This window comes from Coenobita brevimanus, chromosome 88 (genome assembly GCF_032717465.1).
Source record: "Coenobita brevimanus isolate Jiangsu-jjx chromosome 88, ASM3271746v2, whole genome shotgun sequence".
NCBI classification, from domain to species: domain Eukaryota; kingdom Metazoa; phylum Arthropoda; class Malacostraca; order Decapoda; family Coenobitidae; genus Coenobita; species Coenobita brevimanus.
The window spans coordinates 3,009,956-3,032,613 of NC_137041.1; the positions used below are offsets into that span (position 1 = coordinate 3,009,956).

Sequence of the window (22,658 nt, forward strand, 5' to 3'; positions counted from 1 at the left end):
TCCACACAGGCATCCACTTTAAATAATGTAAATCCACTTACACATCCACTTGAACCGCCGGCATCCACTTAAGTTATGACTACAAAGTTACATAACCACCTAAACCATCGCCAGACACACACACACACACACACACACACACACACACATTCTCACTCAAAATGTCCATCTACTCCCACTTCACCCCCACCCTTCCCGGACCTCCCTCACCCAACGTACGCTTCCCACTCCCTCTCACACCCACATACTCACTCTCCTTCACCCTCTCCCCACCCCCCCCTCTCTCTCTCTTAGGATTAAGTCACAGATCCTCACGACACCTTCTTCCACTTCCTCCAGGTCCGACAAACAACCCCAACTATTAATTTAAGACGACTGACAGGCAATTAACAGGGACGCAGGGGAGATTAGGCACTTTTCTGGCCATCCTTCCCCACTCCCCAATCCCCCCCAATCCCCAGGCTTTAGGTGTTTTTCCCCCTTTTTCTGGCACATCCTAATCCCCCTCCCTTCCCCTCTAGACGGTTTTGTTAGTGGTGGGTGGGAGAGAGAGAGAGAGAGAGAGAGAGAGAGAGAGAGAGAGAGAGAGAGAGAGAGAGAGAGAGAGAGAGAGAGAGAGAGAGAGAGAGAGAGAGAGAGAGAGACAGAGACAGAGAGAGAGAGAGAGAGAGAGAGAGAGAGAGAGAACACCCTCCCTCTCTCTCCATCTTCCTCCACCACCTTGCCAGCTATATAAAGACCTCAGAAATATGCAAAGTTCCTCCCCCACATTCCCTTGCTCCTCAATCACCCTCCAAGAAGCAGCTCTTTCTCTTACCCCCACGCAAACCTTACATTAACAGTTCTACTACCACGCACGCACCTCTCTCTCTCTCTTTTCTTTTCCTCAGCAACTAGACAGGAACAGTTTCTTCAATCAATCAAAGTCTCTCTCTCTAATCCACCCGTGTCTTAATCAAACTGTCTTTCTTTCTCTCTCTCTCTCTCTAACCCACCCGTGTCTTAATCAAACTGTCTTTCTCTCTCTCTCTCTCTCTAACCCACCCGTGTCTTAATCAAACTGTCTTTCTCTCTCTCTCTCTCTAACCCACCCGTGTCTTAATCAAACTGTCTTTCTTTCTCTCTCTCTCTAACCCACCCGTGTCTCTCCTCATCTCACATCATCTCCCTTCCCTTTCAGTCTTGTACTTCTAATAACTTCATTCTCATTAATGCGAAAAAGAAATATTACTGAGCAAAACACGTACTCGGAATAAAGAGTAAGAAAGCCTCTATTTAAAGAAGTATTTTAATTTAGCGAACATTTAATACGCTGAACAAAACTGCTTATAAATATCAAGAAAAAATAAAATAAATAAACTGGGCATCGTAGGGAAAGGGTTCAGAAGCAGCTGACATGGACACGTGGTAGGGATTTAAGAGGGAGATGAAAGACTCTCCTGTCACTTAAGTTACCCTTCATTAAATCCCTCTTGACACACTTCGTCTTAACTCTTCCGCGCACACACACACACACACACACACACACACACACACACACACACACTACCACGAAATATTGTGCTGACAGAAAAATAAATCACCACCATCACCATTATCATCACCATCATTAGCATCTCTAATACACTAAATTTTTTCTTTACCTTTCAATTTACTTTAATAACTCAGAACATATGATTCACTAACTACATTATAGACTGAGGTAAATTTCTCTCCATCCACCTCATCCACTTCTGCTCTTCCATTCTACCCCAGCACTTCCACTCCACCCCTGCACTTACACATATTTCACCTCTCAAATCCCAGACCACATTTTTCACTCTCATCCACACCATGCATCACCTCGCCCACTACGTATCTTCCTCACCACACATCTTCCTACCTCACACCTCGAGGTCATTCTCTCTCTCTGCCTCTCATGCATGGGTTATATTTTTTGAGTTCTCACTTAACCTCGTTATTTTATATTTTTTCTTTCACCCAACGCTCCTCCTCTCTCTCTCATGCATGGATCCTACTCTGACTTTTCATTTTCTATATTCCATCTCTCTCTCTCTCTCTCTCTTTCTATGACGAACGAGGGCCATGCGTCAGGGAGATCCACGGTGGGCAAAGCTTTCAGGACGAAGTTTTAATCATGCAGTGATTCATTTCGCTCGCCCAGGTGACGAATTCCCGTCCCTGCTCTGTTCTAGGCTTCGTCAGTTAAATTATTCGTCCACGGTGTAAGAATACTCGTGTGAGAAAGTGTTTTTAATATTTGCAAAGTGTAAATTAGAGAGAATAAATCCGATTGAGCGTTTAATATTCGTAAACTGTTAATCAGTGAAAAGATATCCTAAAAAATAAAGGGCCATATGTAAGAATATTCGTCAGAGAGTTTCTAATATTCGTAATGTGTAAATTAATGAAAAGAAGTCCTCAAATACGAAGGCCAAGATGTAAGAATATTCATGTAAGATTTTAAATAATCGTAGAGACAATTGAAAATTAGTGAATTAAAAAAAAAAAGGCCCCGAAAATTGAGAGATGGTTTGTTGGGTATCAATATATTCGCTGAAAAATCAAGTATATTTGCCAAAGAAGGTGTATGTAAAATATCCATTCAAGAAATTAAGATATTCATCTGAAACAATTTTACATTATACACTTGTCAATACTGAAGTGGGTAAAGTATTTAAGGAATAATTCTGAACGCCCCCCCCTCAAAAAAAAAATTAATAACAAGACTTTGAGGTGTGTTAGACTGTTCGTTTGAAAAAGTGTATACGGTAATATTCCTGCAGAAATATTCAGTCCTGTGAAACAATATTCCTCAAAGTGAAGGGTACTCGCTCTAGTGTGAAGTATTCTTTTATTAGTAATATAACGATTCTCAACATTAATAATCTCGAAGGAAAATTACACACACACACACACACACAAAATACCAATACTATCACTCTTACTACAAGTGATATAATATATTTTTTTTTTTTTTCAATTCATAATTTCCCTAAAACTGAAAATCCTCGTACTAGAAAAACTCATCCAATATAAAAACAAACCTTCACTCCAACACTCAAAAAAAAAAAAAAAAAAAAAAAAAAAAAAAAAAAAAGTTTAGAGGAAAAAAGAAAAGGAATAAAAAAAACATTCGCCATTACAGTGGAGATTGCAGCGAGAGTGGTTTCGATCTCGCGTCCCCTCAGTAATGCCGGACCAAGTTTTCCAGGCGAAGGATTAGTGGGCCGTAATCCGCTGCTTGGTCCAACACCTGACGCGGCTGGGGAGGAGGGGGAGGATACAACAAAGAGAGGGAGGGAGGGAGGGAGGGAGGGGGGATTTGGGGATGAGGTAGACAATAACAAAAGTGGGGAGGGGGGGAGAGAGAGAGAGAGAGAGAGAGAGAGAGAGAGAGAAAACTTTCTCTCTTTCACTTTCCCCCATCACCCTCTAGTTATGTCATTCCTCTTTCCCTCCACCCTCCTCCTCTTTCCTCTTCTACCCCCCCTTCTCTCTCTCTCTCTCTCTCTCTCTCTCATAAAACTACCACCCCGCTCCACTGCTCACCTGCTGCACTAATTAAAGACCTCATTAACATGCTAATCACCTGGTACCCCCCCCAATGCCTTTTAAAATCATCAATAACCCAGGTCCCTCGTAACCAGGATAATATTAAATGGAAAAAAAAAGAAAATAAAAGGAGGGAGTAAGAAAACTAATGGGCAATAGCTAATGGGCGCTTAGGGGATAATTTGTATCTTAATGGGTGTTGTCTTAAAACATTTCACTAAGCGACTTGTTTTTGTTGTTTGTTTTTGCTACATGCTAACGATTTTATTCAGTCTTAGAGAGATTTTTCGTGTTGGTAGGGTCGGTTAAGGAAGCTCCCTAACACCTTCTCCTAGGCGATTTATCTTGCTTAATATACGTCACTATATTACTGTGTTTCTTAAATAATTCTAATATCACCACACACACACACACACACACACACACACACACACACACACACACACACACACACACTGTATAAGTTGGGTAAAAAAGGATATTAATTAGCCGGATGAAAAAAATAAATCAGTGAAGAAAAGGTGCCACGGAGCTGCCATAAACAACGAGAATACAGGGACCAGATTTCGTTACTCCCTTCACCACAGGAGGCGCTACTAAGCCGATCAAATGTGTGTGGAGATAGCTAGAAGAATAATGTCACAGGATTATAGGGGATGATTTTAGATGCTGTATATACTATGTGTGGATGGAGGATGGGCAGTTAAATGGCAGTGGACAGTGCGACGTGAGGGCGATTTGTTTGTGGCCACTCCTTACGGGATTAAGGCGTCTGGCTATACAGATATAGATAAATTGATGGACAGATTGATACACAGACTGATGCATAGAGATTAACGGATGGCTACATGGATGACTACACAGTTAAACATACATACACAGACGAATGGATGGATAGATAAATAGAGGGTGGGATGGAGAGAGAAAGACATACTGCCAGATAGATAGATATGGCATCATTCAATAAATGTCAATGAAACAAGTCATAACAAAACCTCAATTAATGTACAAGAAACTAAGGAAATATCACAACGAAACTGACAAATGTACATGAAACTATAAAATCATGCTTTCACTTACCATTATCAAGGGCGGCCATCTTTGCCCGGAGACTGGAATTTATGTCACTCTCGGCGTACGTGGTGTCGGAGTTGTTATCGGAGGAGGACAGTGAGGAACCGCCAGGCTGCGCGCGCCGGCCCCCCTGCGGGTACTTCCTTCCGCTCTTCATTACAGGTGAGTCGTATTCGTCCAGGTGGTTGGCGTAGTGTAAATTCCCCGCCGGCACCTCCTGATAATAGTGGCCGGAGCCGAGTTGGTTCATGACGGCGCCTGGGGTGGGGTCTCCGGGTTGGGGGTTGGCGTACTGCTGGGGGCGGTAGTGCGAGAGGTTGTTGTGGGGGTTGGCGTCGTGGTGGGGGGCGTGCTGGGGGGGAGGTTGGGGGTCGCCCAGGTCAGGGTCGGAGGTGTGGCTCAAGGGGGTGGTGGCACGGGATCTGTTGCTTGAGCGGTCGCCTCCTCCTGCAGGGGGCACAGAAGGGAAGGGTGATACACTACTGCAGGGAACTACGATAGCAATACTTTTAGCTTAAGTATATAAGGCTACAGTCGATTTGTTTTGCCTGACAAAGATCCCTAACCCCATTCAGATCAGTTAATGGCTAAGTGTACACAGACTGGAGGGTTGTTTGACTAGAAACCAAGAGAACTCGTACCTCAAAATCAAAGTAGTAATTTGACTAGTAACCAAGGACTCACTTGAACTTCACAACTGGAGCGGTGATTTGATTAGCAACCAAAGAGGCTCACTCTACCTCATACCTAAGACTCATCGAATTTCATGTATCCAAGACTTATGGATATGGGAATCGTCCAGTTCTCTCAGATGAAAACAAATCGACTGTAAAACTTCTAAACACCTACACGAACTCCTTAAGCGGGATGTCGTCTTTTATCACTATCTTATTTCTGTAACCACCGTACCATTTAATTTGTCTGGGATTTTTCGGGCTAAATGGGTCAACAGATTATTTTCTCCTTCACTCCAAGGGGTTTCTTCCAATGTGAATAAATTGTCCGGTGGTAACTAGAATAAAGGTCATCAACTCAAGGTGCTGGTATTTACTTCTAGCAGCTGCAGTTCTAACTTCTAATTTGCCAAAGAAAGTACTGTACACAGGTAAATTTAAGCATAACACATCTCTAAGGAATAATCAAGAACTTACCGTAAAAGCTAAACCATCATTCTGTAGTAATAACATAACAAATTAACCCGGTACCGGTGTTTAAAACTCCACGGTCATGTTTTAAAACGTTCCTGACATTTCCGGACAATTTTTATATATTTACCTATTCATCCATTTATAGAGGACATTTCGATTCGAGGCGTGAGATACAACCTTCAATAATTTGTTTATTAAAAGACGTCCCCCTAGGCTGAATAACACTGAAGGTAGCAAGACAACCAGAAAAGATATCACCGTACTGGAGTTAGGGTAATGCTGCAAACCTGGTAAAGTCGTCATCGGCAATTTAATGGTGATAAATAATACTGAAACGAACTGGTAAGCTTTGCCGGGGTTGAAATGTACACTGCAACTACTTTCAAGGAGCGACTCAAAAGGACTTTCATGGAGTGACTCAAAAGGTGTAGCTATTACTGGTACCTTTTATACGGCAAATATCAAAAGCAGAACTACGGAAGTGGGTAATATGTGGGAATATTTTCCTGGATCCAACAGCTCTACAGGATATACTGTATACGTAAACTGTATATTATTCCGGTGAACTTTAAACATTCTTCTTTATGCACAAAATTCCCTTATTTATCGTTAATAGCAATATTAAAGTAAATAAGACGGAGGGGAATAAGTGCTACGGATACTCTCTTCTAAAAGCAAGTATTCTTTCAATGTTGGTATATTTAAATCGTAAAATACACAGGAGAATATCAACACCTACGGCAATCAACGGTATGGAAGACTCACCAAACAGCTTCCACCACTACCATCACCACCTCTGCCACCATTTCCACCACACCATCATCACATTACCAACACCTCTACCAACCACACAAACACTTCCTTCCATCAACGACACCAAACTCTCCCACCACTACCATCGCCTCTCCCATCTACCCTTCCACTATCACCCCTACCCCTTCCTTCCACCATTCCCAACCCTTCCCTTCAAACCCACCTCTCTTCCACCACGACCATTCATTCCATTCTGTCACCATTTCCACCCACCCTCCCTTCAACCATTTCTTCCCTTCCACCATTCCCAACTCTCACCCACCTCCCCTCCCTACAACCACTGCCACCACCCCTGCCACCATTTTCAACACCACCAACCCACCAATTCTGTCCCCTGCTAAACTTTCTCACCCGCTCCCACCGCCAACTTTCTAAATCACACATGGAATAATTTCTCTCGAACCCTAATCACGGACGGGCTAGAGTAATGTTTTTTTTTTTTTTTTGTCTGAGAGAGAGAGAGAGAGAGAGAGAGAGAGAGAGAGAGTGAGAGAGAGAGAATTTATATGTGAAAGCTTTTAAACGTTAACTGAGATTGGTTTCTTTGTTCTGTTATAATTATTACTTCTTGTTACTATTACTATTATTATTATTATTATTATTACTATTATAATTATTATTACGGTCTTTGGCATACAACTGGTTTTGTAATGATAACCATTGTTCTTCTCTATCTCATCCCTACCAACCTCCTGATTATTAATATTACTAATGCTGCTTCTTGTTGCAACTGCTTGACTATATCTGCTGTTTCTAGTTTAATACATCGACCTGAAAACCCGTAAACGAAGATAATACAAACTTAAGGCCAAAAATAGCAATAGTTCAGATGTAATATGACTGAACAATAATTCCACGTACAGTCAGAGTCAACAGACGTAAAAGATTCTCACGTAAGAAAATATCTGACTAATTACAATACTTTTTTTTTGGAAATGATGGCTTCATTAAGGGTTAGAATTAGGGACGTGTAAAGACGAAATGTACACACACACACACACACACACACACACACACACACACACACACACACACAAAGGGGCCTCGTTAAAGGTAAAATTATTGATGAGAAAAATGTAATACACACACACATACACAGGCTTCGTTAATGGTGAATTTACTGATGAACAACAAAGCCAAATGTACACACAAGATACGTGCACACAGACAAACGTACACATGAACAATTCTCTCTCTCTCTCTCTCTCTCTCTCTCTCTCTCAAATGAGAATATAGGTAAGATGGCCCACTATAGATCACCAATACCTTTGCCAATCAACTAATGGCCCGACAGGTGACAAACCCTCCTCACACACACACACACACACACACACACACACACACACACACACACACACACACACACACACACACACACACAATCCTCACACCTCACTATCAGCAAATTAGAGAAATGAAAGTAGTTATAGGTGCAGGAGTCATTATCATCCCTATCACCATCATATTCTAAATAATCAATATCTTAATCAATACACAGGTGAATATTTCAGGAAGACTCTATCATCATCACTACCCTCACTGTCCTTCCATACCCTTCATCACTATTACCATCATTACCAGCTCTACCATGCCTTACCTCCACTATCACCACTACCATTCCATACCCATCATCACTACCATGCCTTCACCTTTCACTATCACCATCACTACCATTCCAAACCCATCATCACTACCACCATCGCCATCATCCCTACCATGCCTTCACCCTTCACTATCACCATCACTACCATTCCATACCCGTCTTCACTATCACCATCCCCACCATCCCTACCATGCCTTCAACTTCGCTATCACCATCACTACCATTCCATATCCATCTCCACTATCAACCCTACCATCACCAGCCTCTCCACTCCTTCCCCCTCACTACCACAACCATTCCACTTCCATTTCTACCATCACTACCGACCTTATTCATCCCCCCTACACTTCTGTCATCACTACAATGACCATCACTATCACAAACAATCACATTTCCACTACCATCACTTGGACCACTACCATCCCTACCACAAAAAAATCCCACACCAGGGCGACGTGGAGGCGATTTGTTTGTGGCCACCCCGTATAGGATTAAGGCGTCTGTCAATAGATAGACAGAGAATTACCAGCCTCACTCCTAATACAAACTACCACCTTCACTACCACAACTAGCACCACCACCACCAAAAACTACTACCACCACCAATCACCACAACTACCATCACCGCCAACCACAATTACCAACATTACAACCATCCATCCAGCCAAACCAGTAGCCGGGCATTCAAAAATTTTAATTGAATAGAAGTCACACAAACTTTTATACCCCGCTGTAACATAATCCCTGCCTGAAACTGATACCGGCGCACAATACACTAGTCCCCCCTAAAAAATGAGAGAGAGCGAGAGAGAGAGAGAGAGAGAGAGAGGGAGGGAGGGGGGGGGGAGGCCATTCCGGTAGCTACTCGTTGCATACCAGTTTCGATTCGACTATTCACAATCTTTCTCGGCAATCAAGCACGGTGTAATGTTGGACTCTCTCTCTCTCTCTCTCTCTCTCTCTCTCTCTCTCTCTCTCTCTCTCACACACACACACACACATGTACGTAGTTAAGATACTGCAATTAATAGGAATAATAAGGTAGATATGATGCCTGAGTAACACATAAGTAACGATTACTACAAGAACCACATATGTAACATAAAGGTAACGTAACACACAGGTAGGGGAGTGCGTGCCTCTCAAGTCGCACTACAGGTAACATCTGATAACAGGTAACCCAAAGGTAACTTGGTAGCAGGTAGCTCAAAGGTAACACTAGTATCAGGCACCATACAGGTAACAAGTGACACAGGTAACGCAGGACTGGCTTTTAAACCACTAGTTACACTGGTAACAGATAAAACAGGCATGGTATCCGTATAACACATAAGTACCGGTAAGTCAAGTAACACAAGTAACATAATATACAGGTAAGAAGCTGCAGGCACAAGAAACAGGTAACATGTAATAAAACACATGTAACACTCAGGTAACACCAAGGTAACACATGTGACAAGTAACAAACAGGTAACAAGTAACACGCAGGTGAAGGGAGCATGAGAGAGGTGTGAGAAATATTCTATGCTTGACAGTTAACGCAATATCCCATCCCTTTATTGTGGATCCCAGACATGGAAAGGGGGAAGAGGAGGGGAGAAGAGGAGGGGTGAGGGGTGGAGAGGGGAGGAAAAGAGAGGAGGAGGGGTGAGGGGTGGAGAGGGGAGGAAAAGAGAGGAGGAGGGGTGAGGGGAGGAAAAGAGAGAGGAGGGGTGAGGGGAGAGGAGCGGAGAGGAGAGGAGAGGGGAGAAGTTAAAATATGCAGCCTCCACCTCTGAGTTGTCCCTCCCCATCTACTTCCAATCCAAAGAATTCTTTTCGCCCTCCAATCAATTTCATTTTCTCTCTCCAAACCAATCTTTCTCACCTTCCAATCCAATCTTTCTCTCACAGATCCAGTCGCTCTCTCTCTTCAATCCAATCATCTGCCCCCTCCCCTCCAATCTTTCCTCCCTCCAATTTAATCGTTCCTCCTCCTCCAATCGTCCCTCTCTCCCCTCCAATATTTCCTTCCCTCCACTCCATTAAATTCCAATCGATTCTTTCTTTTCTTCCTATCCAATCTCTCTCTCTCTCTCCCTTCCCATCCACTCTCTCCTCTCCCCTCCGATTTCTCCCCCTTCAACCCGTTTCTCCGTCCCCTCCAATCTTTCCCACTCTGAACTCCTTTCTCCTCTCCCCTCCAATCTTTCTCCCCCTCAAACAGTATCTTTTTTCTCACCAATCATCCTCCACCCTCCTCAATCCTTCTCCTTCCCCTCCAATCTTTCTCCCCCCTCAACTCGTTTCTCTTTCAATCTCCTAAACCCGTTTCTCCTTCCCCTCCAATCTTTCTCTCCCTCATCTCCAATCTTTCTCTCTCCCTTCCTCCAATCATGGCCACATCTAAATTCAGCGGGAGGGACAATGGCCAGAGACCCCGGTTGGAGTGCTCGTCTCTGGTGCAATTTCGGTTCTGCTCGTGCTCTGGTGTTCGGCTCGCTAATTGTCAGACAGCACTCGTTCGCCACTGAGAGATGAATGTACGGATGGATAGATGGATGGATAAAGATATGGATGGACTGAGAGAGAGAGAGAGAAAGAGAGAGAGAAAGAGAGAGAGAGAGAGAGAGAGAGAGAGAGAGAGAGAGAGAGAGAGAGAGAGAATCACACAGTCATAAACCCGCTGGAGTGTTCATCTCTGCTCCAATTTCGGCCCTACTCGTGCTCAGGTGTTCGGCTCACTAATTGCGACACAGCATCCGTCTGGTCACGATTGATTCCACCCTCTATGGATCTGCCCTCACACCTGGATTGATGAAAGGGGGGGGGTGAAAAGGTACGGGGGACGGGGGGAGGAGGGGAGTGATGAAATATGAGTGAGGATGATGGAACATGAAAGGGAGGAAGAAGACATGAGGTGGAGAAGGGGGAGAGGATGATGAAATAGGAAAATGGAATATGAGGTGAAATATAAGATGAAACATTAGTGAGGAAAATGAAACACGGGAGTGAGGTACGAGTGGATGACATGAGATGAAACATGAGAATGGGGAAGTATGGGGAGGTGTAGGTGAGCAAAATGGTAGGGGAGACTAGGGGTGATGCATGCTTCGACATGGCTTTTAATATCGCTGGCGGTGGTGAAAAAAAAGAGGTCACGAAACAGGATTGACGCACGTTTCACCTGTTTTGGATATTTTTTTCCTACTAACTACAATTCCGGAGGGACTGGAGGGCATGGAAGAGCTTTGATTTTTTCCCCTATCATTTTCTGGTGTATTTCTATTCTTCTCTAGTGTAGTTAATAAATTTGGTATATGACAACAGGTTTCTCAATTTCTGTGCTTCCCACTCATCATCCTCCAATCCCTATCCAATTACAAATGCACAAATTCTCTCCTTTTCCATCATCTTCATAATCCTTCGTACCTCTCATTCTTTTCCCAAACTCTTCCCCCTCCTCTCTCTTCCTTAAGCTCCTCCAATCCTCCTCCTCTCCTCAATGCTCTACTCCTCTCTCCTCTTCTTTATTCTCTTCCCATCCTCCTCCTCCTCTCCCCTCTCCTCTTCTCTCCTTTCCTCCCTTTCCTTCCCCTCCCCTCCCTTCCCCCAACTAATAAGTTCACGGTGCCCTACCCATAAATGCCCAGTTTCATTCTTGTCCTGTTCACGGTGGATGAGCTGTCACAGAGGGAGGGCAAGACAGGTCAATGCTCTTTTCCCTTATGACCTGGAGAGAGAGAGAGAGAGAGAGAGAGAGAGAGAGAGAGAGAGAGAGAGAGAGAGAGAGAGAGAGAGAGAGAGAGAGAGAGAGAGAATGGGGGAGGAAAGAAGTTAATGAGCGTGGATGCTGAGATATCTCTTGGTGGTGAAAGTGGATACCGGTAACGAATACGATAAAGTGAAAAACTATGTGAAGAAGGAAGAAAAAAAACACAGGAAAACGTAAAAAGAATGCAGAAAAGAAAAAAGAATTTAGTAAGGAAAGCTTCTCCCCCTCTCGATATGATGTCCTCTGTATTTTTGCTCTTAACACAACTCTATCAAAAAAGTCATATTTGTTATATTGAAGCAGTCAGAGAATAAGCAAACAAGCGAAGTCGAAAAACAATAAAACTTGAAAGAAAACACCAAAATGGAAGGAGGCAAAATATAAACACACAAATAATAAATAAATACACTGATGAAACGAAAGAAAACGAAAGCTAAAAGAAAAAACATTATAGTCACAAAAGAACACATCAGAAAAAGGCACTAGATAATAACCGAAGCGGAATATTTGGAAAAGAAAAAAAAATCAGCCGGACTGAAAATAAACCAGGAAGCGTGAAAAAAAAAAAAAAAAAAAAAAGTGACGTGAATCGGACGATATTAAAAAATGAGAATGAAAGTGTTTCAAAATGAAGTGACGGGATTTTTTACATCGTGTGCTATTTTTCAACACACACACACACACACACACACACACACACGCGCACACACATTTAGGCACGACAAAGGCAAATACATCCCCACACCACACGCTACGCCTATTAGCATTGGTATCGGTGTGGCGGGCAATACAGGGCAGGCAAATCCAGGGTAACAGCAGGATAGAGGCCAATTATACGGGGTCCATGGATGATCCGAGGGGGAGGTAGGGAGAGGTGGAGAGCGTAGGGGAAGGAGGGGATTAGGGGACAATAGGGGACATAGGGGAAGAAAGTTGGGGACACGAGGGGAGAGAAAGAAAAGGGGACACGAGAGGGGAAAGTAGGGGAAGAGGATGAGAGCAAAGGACAGAAGGGGAAAAGAAGAGGCTAGGGGAGTGAAAGAGAAAATAGGAGGCCAAGATGAGGGTAAGAGAAAGAAGGGGCGCAGTGGGGAGGTGGGGGAAGGCAATAGGGAACAAGGAGGGGGGTTCAGAGTGAGGGCAATGGGGACACACAGGGGTTAGTGAGTGAGCCATGCCAGGGCAAAGGAATAAGGAAAAGGAGGGCAATGGAGATAGGGGGAGGGCAATGATAGATAGACAATGCAGGAAGATGAGAGGGTTGAGGGGAAAAGAGGGAGGGAAAAGAGGGTTGAGGGGAAAAGAGGGTTGAGGGGAAAACGAAGACAACTGGGGCACGGAATGGACAGTTCCAAGGGGAGAAATGGTGAAACAAGAGGGTGGTGGGAGAAAGGATAGCGATGAATAGGGTCACTGAGAAATAAAGGAAATAAAAGAGTAAGAGGAAATAAAGGAAATAAAAGAGTAAAAAGGAAAAACATCAACAGACCTACAGCTCCCTTCGAGGCTCTTTAATTATTCAGTAGACAAAGACAGCAGGAAAAAAAAATCCTCCACCCACCACACCCTCCAGTCAAAGCCGGCATGAAAAAAGTAAGCAGGACACAAATAGGGAGGATGGGTCACAGGGAGGAACAGGAAGTGGAGAGGACGAAGGTAGGGGGAAGAGGAGGAAAAGAGACGAGGAAGCTGAAAAAAAAATGGTGAAATATTACATGAAAGAAAATGAAGATGGGGAGGAGGTGAGTAAGAAATGAAGAACTGAAGGGAAGAGAGGCAGAGCGAGGAAGAGAAAGAACAGGGAAGAGAGAGAGGAGTGAGGTGTTGAGATGGAGAAGAAGAAGAAGAGAGGGGTAGAGAGGAAGAGATGAACAAGGGGTGAGAAAGATGTATACTTTGGAGAGGGGGAGAAAAGAAGAATGTGGAGGAGAAGTGAGGCGTGAGAAAAAAGATGGAAAGAGAAGAGGAGAGGGAAAGAGAGGACGAACATGGGGGAGGGAGAAAGATAGAGAAAGAGAGGGGGGAGGGAAGAGAGGGGAAGAAGGGGAGAGGTGAGACAAAGGTGGAGCAATTAGGGAAGTGGCAATCAAGAGGCGAGGCAGAGGTGAGGGAGGCCTGTAAAACGCAGGTGAGGCAGAAGTAAGACAGACAGGCAGGCAGAGGTGAGGCAGGCAGGCGGGAAGTAAGGCAGGCAAGCAGGAGGTAATAAAGAAGGCAGGCAGGCAGGCAAGCAGGTAGGAAGGAAGAAAGACAGAGAATGCTGGACAGGTGAGTAAGGGAGACAAGTAGCGCGTGGCAGAGGTAAAGAAGACAGGAAAAGTAAGAGAGAGGTATTCAAGGAGTAAGGCAGGAGAGGCAGGCCAAGTGTGTGTGTGTGTGTGTGTGTGTGTGTGTGTGTGTGTGTGTGTGTGTGTGTGTGTGTGTGTGTGTGTGTGTGTGTGTGTGTGTGTGTGTGTGTGTGTGTGTGTGTGTGTGTGTGTGTGTGTGTGTGTGTGTGTGTGTGTGTGTGTGTGTGTGAGAGAGAGAGAGAGAGAGAGATCACCGTCTATCCCTTGTCGGCTACTGTCAGGGTGTGGGCAGGAAGGAAAGAAAAAGGGGAGATGAGGAGGGGAGGAGAGAAAAGGGAGAGAAAAAGATGGGTGAGGGAGAAGGAGGATGGGAGCGAAAAAGGCGAAAGATAGGAGAGCGCAGGGAGGGAGAGAAAAAGGAAAGAAGACAATGGAAAGAGAAAAAGATTAGAGAAGAACAGACAAAGGATTTAAGAACGAGGAGGACAAGAGGGAAAAAATGTGAGAGAGGAGATAAAAAGGTAAGAGAGAGAAAATGAAGAGAAAAACAAGAGAAAGGTGACGAAGAAAGGCAGGTAAGGAAAGACGACAAAAGAGAGAGAGTGTGGAGCGAAGGTGAGAAAAAACAATAGGAAAGTGGAGGGCAACTGAAACGAAAGCAAGGGGAATGGGAGAGAAAGGAGAAGGAAGTAAGAGAGAGAGGAAATAACCAGGGAGGAAGGGCAAGTTTTAGCAGATAGGTAAGCAGGAAGTTAGGAAGGTTGGTAGACAGGTAGGCAGGTAAGTGAAAAGATCAGGTAGGTGGATCAGTTCAGTAAGTAAGATGTTGGTATGAAGGTAGGATGTTGGTAAGTAGGCATGGTGTGGATATTCATGGATATATCTCAAGCAAGTAAAGTATTGTCTGTGGGCAGTACATTAAGTAGGCAAGTAGACATGTACGGGGTGATACAGGTAAGGTAAGTGGGCAGAGAAGTGGGTAGGTAGGTAGGCAGGTAGATAAGCATGTAGGTAGATAAGTAGGTGGAATGTAAGTACGTAGGTATATAATTAGGCAGGTAAGTATAAAGGTAAGTTGGCTGGTTTCCTTTGATATGTACAGAGCTGTAAATAACAAAGCCGCCACAGGCCACTTTAAGCCTCTCCACACAACCCACTGAATATCAAAAAGACTTATTCCCTATTCTCCTTCCCCCCTCTGACTCTCCCCTCCCCGTTCCTTCTATCCTTCCTCTTCATATCCTATCCTCCCTCTCCCCTACCTCCTTTCTTTCTATTTCTCCTCTCTCCCTCCCTGTTCATTCTCTCCCACCTCCCTTCTACTTCCCCTACCTTACTTCTCTCTACCTCGCTCCTCTTACCCTCCTTCCCCTACCCCCTCTTTCCTTCCTTCCTTCTTCTTTGTCTAATCTCAACCTCTCCCTCCCCCTGTTTTCCTTCCCCTTCGTCCCCTCTCACCTTCTGCTCACACCCTTCCTCTCTCTCTCTCTCTCTCCAGCCATCTTCTTCTCCCAGAACAGCTTAGCAAACTTCGTGACGACCAAGAGTGCTTCAGTCTACACACTCAACTTGCACGTGCAACATTTTACCAGCGCCGTAACATGCAACGTATATGGGAGCCTCACTTGCTTACTTTCTTTTCATGGGAAAAATTGTGTGGACAGGTTCTACTTCTGCTGAATAAAATCGCCAGTCCGCAGTCAAAAATAAATAAATAAATAAATACAGAAATAAAGAAATCATACTGGGTAATTCAATGCGTCTCTATAGTCGGTCTGCTTTCATCTGAGGGAACTGTGCCACGCCAATAACTTTAATACTAAGTCATGGTTGTATAAGGTAGGAATAAGACTCCTTGGTTACTAGTCAACTCGGCCCTCCAATCTGACTACATTTGGCCACTAACTGAGCAGAAAGGGGGTACGGCCAAATTCCCGACACAAAGTCAATCTCTGCATCTTAGCTACACGCAATCTCTCTGCTGTATCATATTCCTATCACTATCTCGCAATTTTACTCCTTGGTTGCTATTCAACACGACCATCCAATTTAACTACACCTGGCCATTAACTGAACACAAGGGGGATATGGCCAAATTCCAGTCATAAAGCCGGTTTCAGTACATCATAGGCACACACTATCTCTGTTGTATTATATTTCTATCACTGCCTAGTAATTTTCTTTCAATGTAGACAGGTAAATTCAATTGCCGTTATGAATGATTCCGGTCCCAAAGCCGGGCTCAGTATATCACAGCCACATACAACCTCCATCCTGTGTTATATTCCGATTGTTGTGTCGCGTTTTTTCCCCCCAATGTAAAGAGGTCAATTCAATTATTGTTAAAGCTTAATTCCTCGTACAAAGCCAGTCAGGTCAGATCATAGCCGTATTTAACCCCTTTGTTACGTCTGACTATACCGGGGAGGGTTTAAAAATAGCAGAGCATTCCATTAACAAGAGAACGTAAAGCGAGGTAATGTGAAGGGTTAAAAATAATTGCGCACCCCATTAACAAGAGCAGACAAAGTGGATTTACGTGCTATTGATGACCACTTCCACAATTCTAACAAAACATTAAATAAAAGCTCTGATAATAATGAACTCTCATGTCTAACTCTCCTCAAGTAAGCCCGCCATTACGAACAGAAGCATCAGTAACTGCATTTTTTACCATAACTGTACTTAAGGTAAAAAAAAAAAAAAATGACAGCTATTTATACATACGATCTCACACATAACTAAGAAAAAAAATAACAATCAGCTTCTTATGCAAAAATCTCCACTCGCTGCCAAAGAAAAACTATTATTCTTGCATATAATTGTCAACTGATAAAAATTAGTCAATGCAAGTGTCTATTAACGTAGCTAATCAAATCATAATATAATGCTCACAATCCTACAAAATTTAAAATGAAAACTCTGATGCCAATAAGCTCAAAACAATCTCAAACACAGCCATAAATAGGATAGTAAGTACAGAGAATGTCTTTGTTATAATCACAACACAAAGATCATTTTAATCGCTAATTACGTCTTTCGCAATCCAACTAAAACTATAATGGCAGCTTTGACGACCTTAAGCTCAAAACGGGACCTGAACACATCTGATACATGAGTTAAAAAATGCAGGAACAATCACAACAAGGCTCTGGCACACAGAACAAACGTCACTTTAACGTTTACTTGAGCCCCACAATTTAAAACACACACACACACACAGGGAGGGGGGGGGTTGTCATTAGGCAACAACACCAATCAGCCTCACTGTCCTAATGATAATAACAGACCAGAACAATAGCCATGACGTCCGTGATCAGACAAAAGGAAAATGAAAGCCCTGATAATGGCATGCACAACAATAGCTACCAAGCGCAGCCTCATACCAACACACAAAACAATAACAATAAAAACTGAGCAAGCGTTTAGTATTCATGATCAAAACACAAACCAGAACTAACCTACTGTGTTAAACCAAGTGCTATGATGTCCGCAGTCCCATAAGAGAAAAACAGAACCCCATGACAATATTATCGCCAAAAAAAGCCACCAGTAAGTCTGAGAAGGATTAATAATAATAATATAAAAATTACCAAACAGAGCAAACGTTTGACACCATGTCCATACCGTCCTGACATTGAATTTATCTGAACTGAGAATAATGTAAGTTGTTTTCTGTAGGTCAACCACACTGATTTTCTTAGGGGGGAGAGAGAGAGAGAGAGGGGGGGGGGAAATGTTGGACTTGAGGATAGAGGAAGCAAAGAGGAAGACAAAAGGACAGCTGAGAGAGAGAAAAAAGTAAGAGGCGAGAGAAAGAGGAAAGAGAAAAAAGCAGGGAAAAAGAAAAAAAGAAAAAGAGGGAACTGAGAGAGAAAGATAATAAGAGGGGAAGTGTTGGATATGTGGGTAGAAGAGGGAGGGGTAAGATCGATTCTAAGATGGAACGATAAAAACAAAGATGAAAGACTCGACTGGATGAAAGGGAGTATGGAGGAGGAGGAGGAGGAGGAGGAGGAGGAGAGGGGAGGGAGGAGAAGGAACACGGAAAGAAGAGGGACAATCAGAAACAAGAGGAAAAGATAAGAAACGGAGACTAGTAAGAACGAAAGGAGGACATTAACAGGAAAATTAAAAAATATATAAGCAAAGAAGAATGGGAATAAAGTAAGACAGGAGAAGGAAGGAATGGCGAATGGGTAGGAGGAAGGACGGGGAAGGAAAGAGGAAGAGGAAGAAAAGAGGAATGGGAAGAAGAGTAGAAAAGAAGAAGGGGAAGAAAAGAGGACGGGGAAGGAAAGAGGAAGAGGAAGAAAAGAGGAATGGGAAGAAGAGTAGAAAAGAAGAAGGGGAAGAAAAGAGGAAGAGGAAGAAAAGCGGATGGGGAGGGGAAGAAGATGAGGAAGAGGATGGGGAAGGAAAGATGAGGAAAAGAGGGTGGGAAAAGAAAGAGGATAAGGAAGGAAAGAGAAGAAAAAAGGATATAGGATGAGGAAGGAAAGATAGGGAAGGAGAGGATACAGAAGGAAAGAGGACTGAGGAAAGAAAGAGGATAAGGAGGGAAAGAGGATGAGGGAGTAAAGAGGGAGAGGAAAGGAGAGAGAGTTCCCCTCCATCGATATCATAATCTCAGCACATATTTCATGTTTTTTCTTACCCAGGATGATATTAGGCGATGAGAGGAGGAGGAGGAAGAGGGGGTAAGAGGAGGAGGAGGAAAAGGAGGGGGAAAAGGAGGAAGAAGGCGTAGGTGAAGGATGAGGGAAGAGAAAAGATGGACATAAGGAAGGGAAAGGAGAAAGAGATAGAAAGAAAAAGTCTAGAGGAGGTGAAGAAAAGGGGAAGTGAAGAAGAAGAAGAGAAAAGAGGAAGTGAAGGATGACTGGGAAAAATGGACATAATGAGGGGAAAGTAGGAAACTGGCAGAAAATGGACTGTATTGATATAGATAATACATATGAAACCAGAAACAGATTAATATTTTATCACCTTAATATGGACAGGTAGATAAAAACAAGACACACACACACACACACACACAAAGACACACACACACACACACACACACACACACACACACACACACACACACACAAAGACACACACACACACACACACAAAGACACACACACACACACACACACACACACACACACACACACACACACACACACACACACACACACACAAAGACACACACACACACACACACACACACACACACACACACACACACAGGAAGGAAAGGGAAGCATTACGAGGAAAATGACAGCACAGCTAATATGGCGTTAAGAAAGAGGAATGGAGGATGGAGGAGAAAGGTTTGAGAAAAAAATAAAATCTCTCCCTAAAACACACACACACACACACACACACACACACACACACACACACACACACACACAAACCAAGCCCGAAAAAAAAAAAATACCCATACCAAAACACAGCTCAGACGAAAGACCAAAAAGACCAAACTGTGACCGGACAAAAAAAAAAAAAGACCAAATTCCTGACCGTAAATCCAGAAAATCCTGATCGCAAAGACCGAACCCCAGACCGCAATACTGGGCGGTTAACTGCATATTGTACGGGAGAAGGAGAGGGGTTATAAAAATGCATGAGAGAGAGAGAGAGAGAGAGAGAGAGAGAGAGAGAGAGAGAAATACATACATACTCATACAATAACATTACACATACATACATATCCACATATATACACAAACATAAATACATAAACATACAAACATACATACAGATCTAATGTAAGTAATGATGTATGTATGTTTGAACGTACACACACACTCAAATCCCAACCTGACACGGACATGACCCACACATGGCAAGGCGGTGAGTGTGGAGGTGAAGGAAAGAGGTGTATCTTGGGAGAAGGCAAGATATTTACGAGAGGCAACAGGGAGAGGCGGGAGAAGGCAGGGAACGGAATGAGGGGTGAGGATTGGCTGGAAGGATAGATAGATAGATAGACTGAGAGAGAGAGAGAGAGAGAGAGAGAGAGAGAGAGAGAGATACTACTGAAGGCAGGGTGATGCGAACGGTACAGTATCAGCAAGTTGTTTTCCTCCTATTCTCTCTCTCTCTCTCTCTCTCTCTCCCACCAGATCCAGCCCTGACCCTGCTCTCTCTCCACCCCCCCCCTCTCTCTAACAACCACTAACAACCCCATCTAACCCACCTGCCATCTCGAAGGGCCTAGATGACCTCAATTAACCTTTCTGGGCATAGGCCTAAAGTTTAATGACCCTTTAAATCCACCTAATGACCTCTTATTAAATAACTCTATATCCAGACGATTTTATTCACCTTATCATTAGTCTCTTCTTGCAATCCCCAGACAACTGCATCATCATCATCATCATCATCATCACCACCATCATACAGACCTCATTTCCCACCAACACATGGGGTGAGGCACTTACTGATATCATTACAGGCGATTCTTTCTATTTTATTCATCTGACATCATTATACTGAATCGATTGTTATAACCAGACGATTTTATTGACATTAAACAGCCTACTCTTCCTATATACAGACGATTTTACTGACAAAGTCGAATCTTATCTCCAGACGATTTAATTAATCTGGAGAGGCTTTCCTAACTGAAGGGATTAGATACAACCTTCGTTCCAGGCTTCATTAACCTGCTGAATCTAAATCCCTCTAAATCCCTACATTTGACTCAATCAAAAATTTAATTCTTTCATCTGGCAAAGAGATTTATTTTTTTTTAGACATTACTAGGTCAAATCTACAGTATCTAGAAACAGCAAAACAAACCAAAATAAGAAAAAATAATATGTAAATAAGAGGCACAGAAGATGTAGATAAAAAAATAAGAAGCAAATACGCTAAATGCAGCTAATAATAATAAATCAACCCTCCTCAGGTGACTAGCAATAAACAAGAAATATAAATATATAAATAAATAAATAAATATGATAAAGAAGTTGCATCAAGCTCACAACAATTCCTAGCCTGTTCACTGTATGTCCTGAAAACGGAAGAATTAAAAAATAAAAATAAAAACGTTCAGACGGGTAGCCCCAGGAAAGAGGTCAGTGAGGGATTAGATTTTCTCATAACGTTAACGAAAAATTAACTGAAAAAATATTTGGTTTGAAATTACAGTCTAACTAGGATAATGGAGATTTCTGAAAGGTCATGAGATGTTACTTCCTTGGTGAGAGAGAGAGAGAGAAATGTACTCACACACATACACACACACACACACACAGAGGCCACTCACATACACAACTCCATAAACACACAGCATTGTACACACTCATCCATTAAAATCAAAGCTACAAAAACTACAAAGCCTGAAATACATAACAGAAGCTACTCTGGGGAAACGGAAGTAGAGCAGCCTGGTGCAATATCAAGAGCCTCTGCTACAAAGGTTTGATTACAGCGCTGACGAGGTATAAACAAGAAAAAAAGAAACAAACAAACAAGCAAGCGAGGTAATTTCCTGGGGGTGTTCTGTGCTTGTGCTTCGGAGTAGGTAGGTAGGTATGTAGGCAGAAGGGTGGGTAGGAAGCAAGTACAAAGGGAGATGGAAACACGACAGAAAGGAAAAATAATGAATGGAAGGAAGGAAGGAAGGATTTAGTGAGGAAGGAAAAACGACAAGACAAGGAGGGAAGAACGGAATGATTTAATAAGAAAGGAAAGACGAAAAGGAAGGAAGGAAGGAAAGGATGAAGACATAAACCCTTCACTAAATGAGGCTCCACTTAACCTGAAGTCTCTTATATTTAAAAAAAAATAAATTACCGCGATTATCACAATGAAATCATCTGCCAACAGCAAGATGAAAATAAAAACAAATTAACTACAAAATCTACATGAAAATGACAAGAGGTAGGAAAGCTAAAGGGATAGTATTGACGAGCTTAAAAGGAAAGGCAGCCATAAAAGAAAGGGGTTGGAGGGGGTACTATAAAAGACTTGCAATAAAAGAGAGCCCAAGGAAATCTAAAAATGGCTTATAAACAATAGGCTGTCGAACTCAGCTGGCAGACCACCCTCCTCTCTCTCTCTCTCTCGTTTCCCCCTACCCCTTCTACTCTTTTCTTCTCCCCCTTCTCTCTCCACTCTTGTTCTTCCTCTCATTCTCTCTCTCAGTCGCCATTTACGACCCAGGCTACTACTGTAACCCTAACTTTACTGTGCTGTAACTTCTACCTGACCTCACCCACCCCTTCCTCTCTCTCAACCCTTCTAATTCCTTCATCCCTATCTCCACTTTCCTCCACCTTCTCCCTCCATCTCCTTCCTTATCTTCCACTCTCTCCCTACTCCTCTCTACCTAACCCACACCCTACCCCTCTCCCTCACCCCCCTTCCCTCTCCCTCACCCTGTCCCTGTCCCTCCCTTTCTCCCTCCCCTCTCTCCAGTT

At 43.2% G+C, this 22,658-nt stretch overlaps 1 protein-coding gene across 1 annotated transcript in view; it reads right to left on the reverse strand.

The window, feature by feature from the left end:
* The window catches only part of Ten-a (Teneurin-a transmembrane protein), a 475,834-nt gene that overhangs the window by 367,453 nt on the left and 85,723 nt on the right, over positions 1-22,658 (reverse strand). The window contains 2 exon segments of the mRNA XM_080281215.1: positions 4,636-5,070; positions 9,454-9,463. Coding sequence (XP_080137341.1) covers positions 4,636-5,070; positions 9,454-9,463 — 445 coding nt within the window.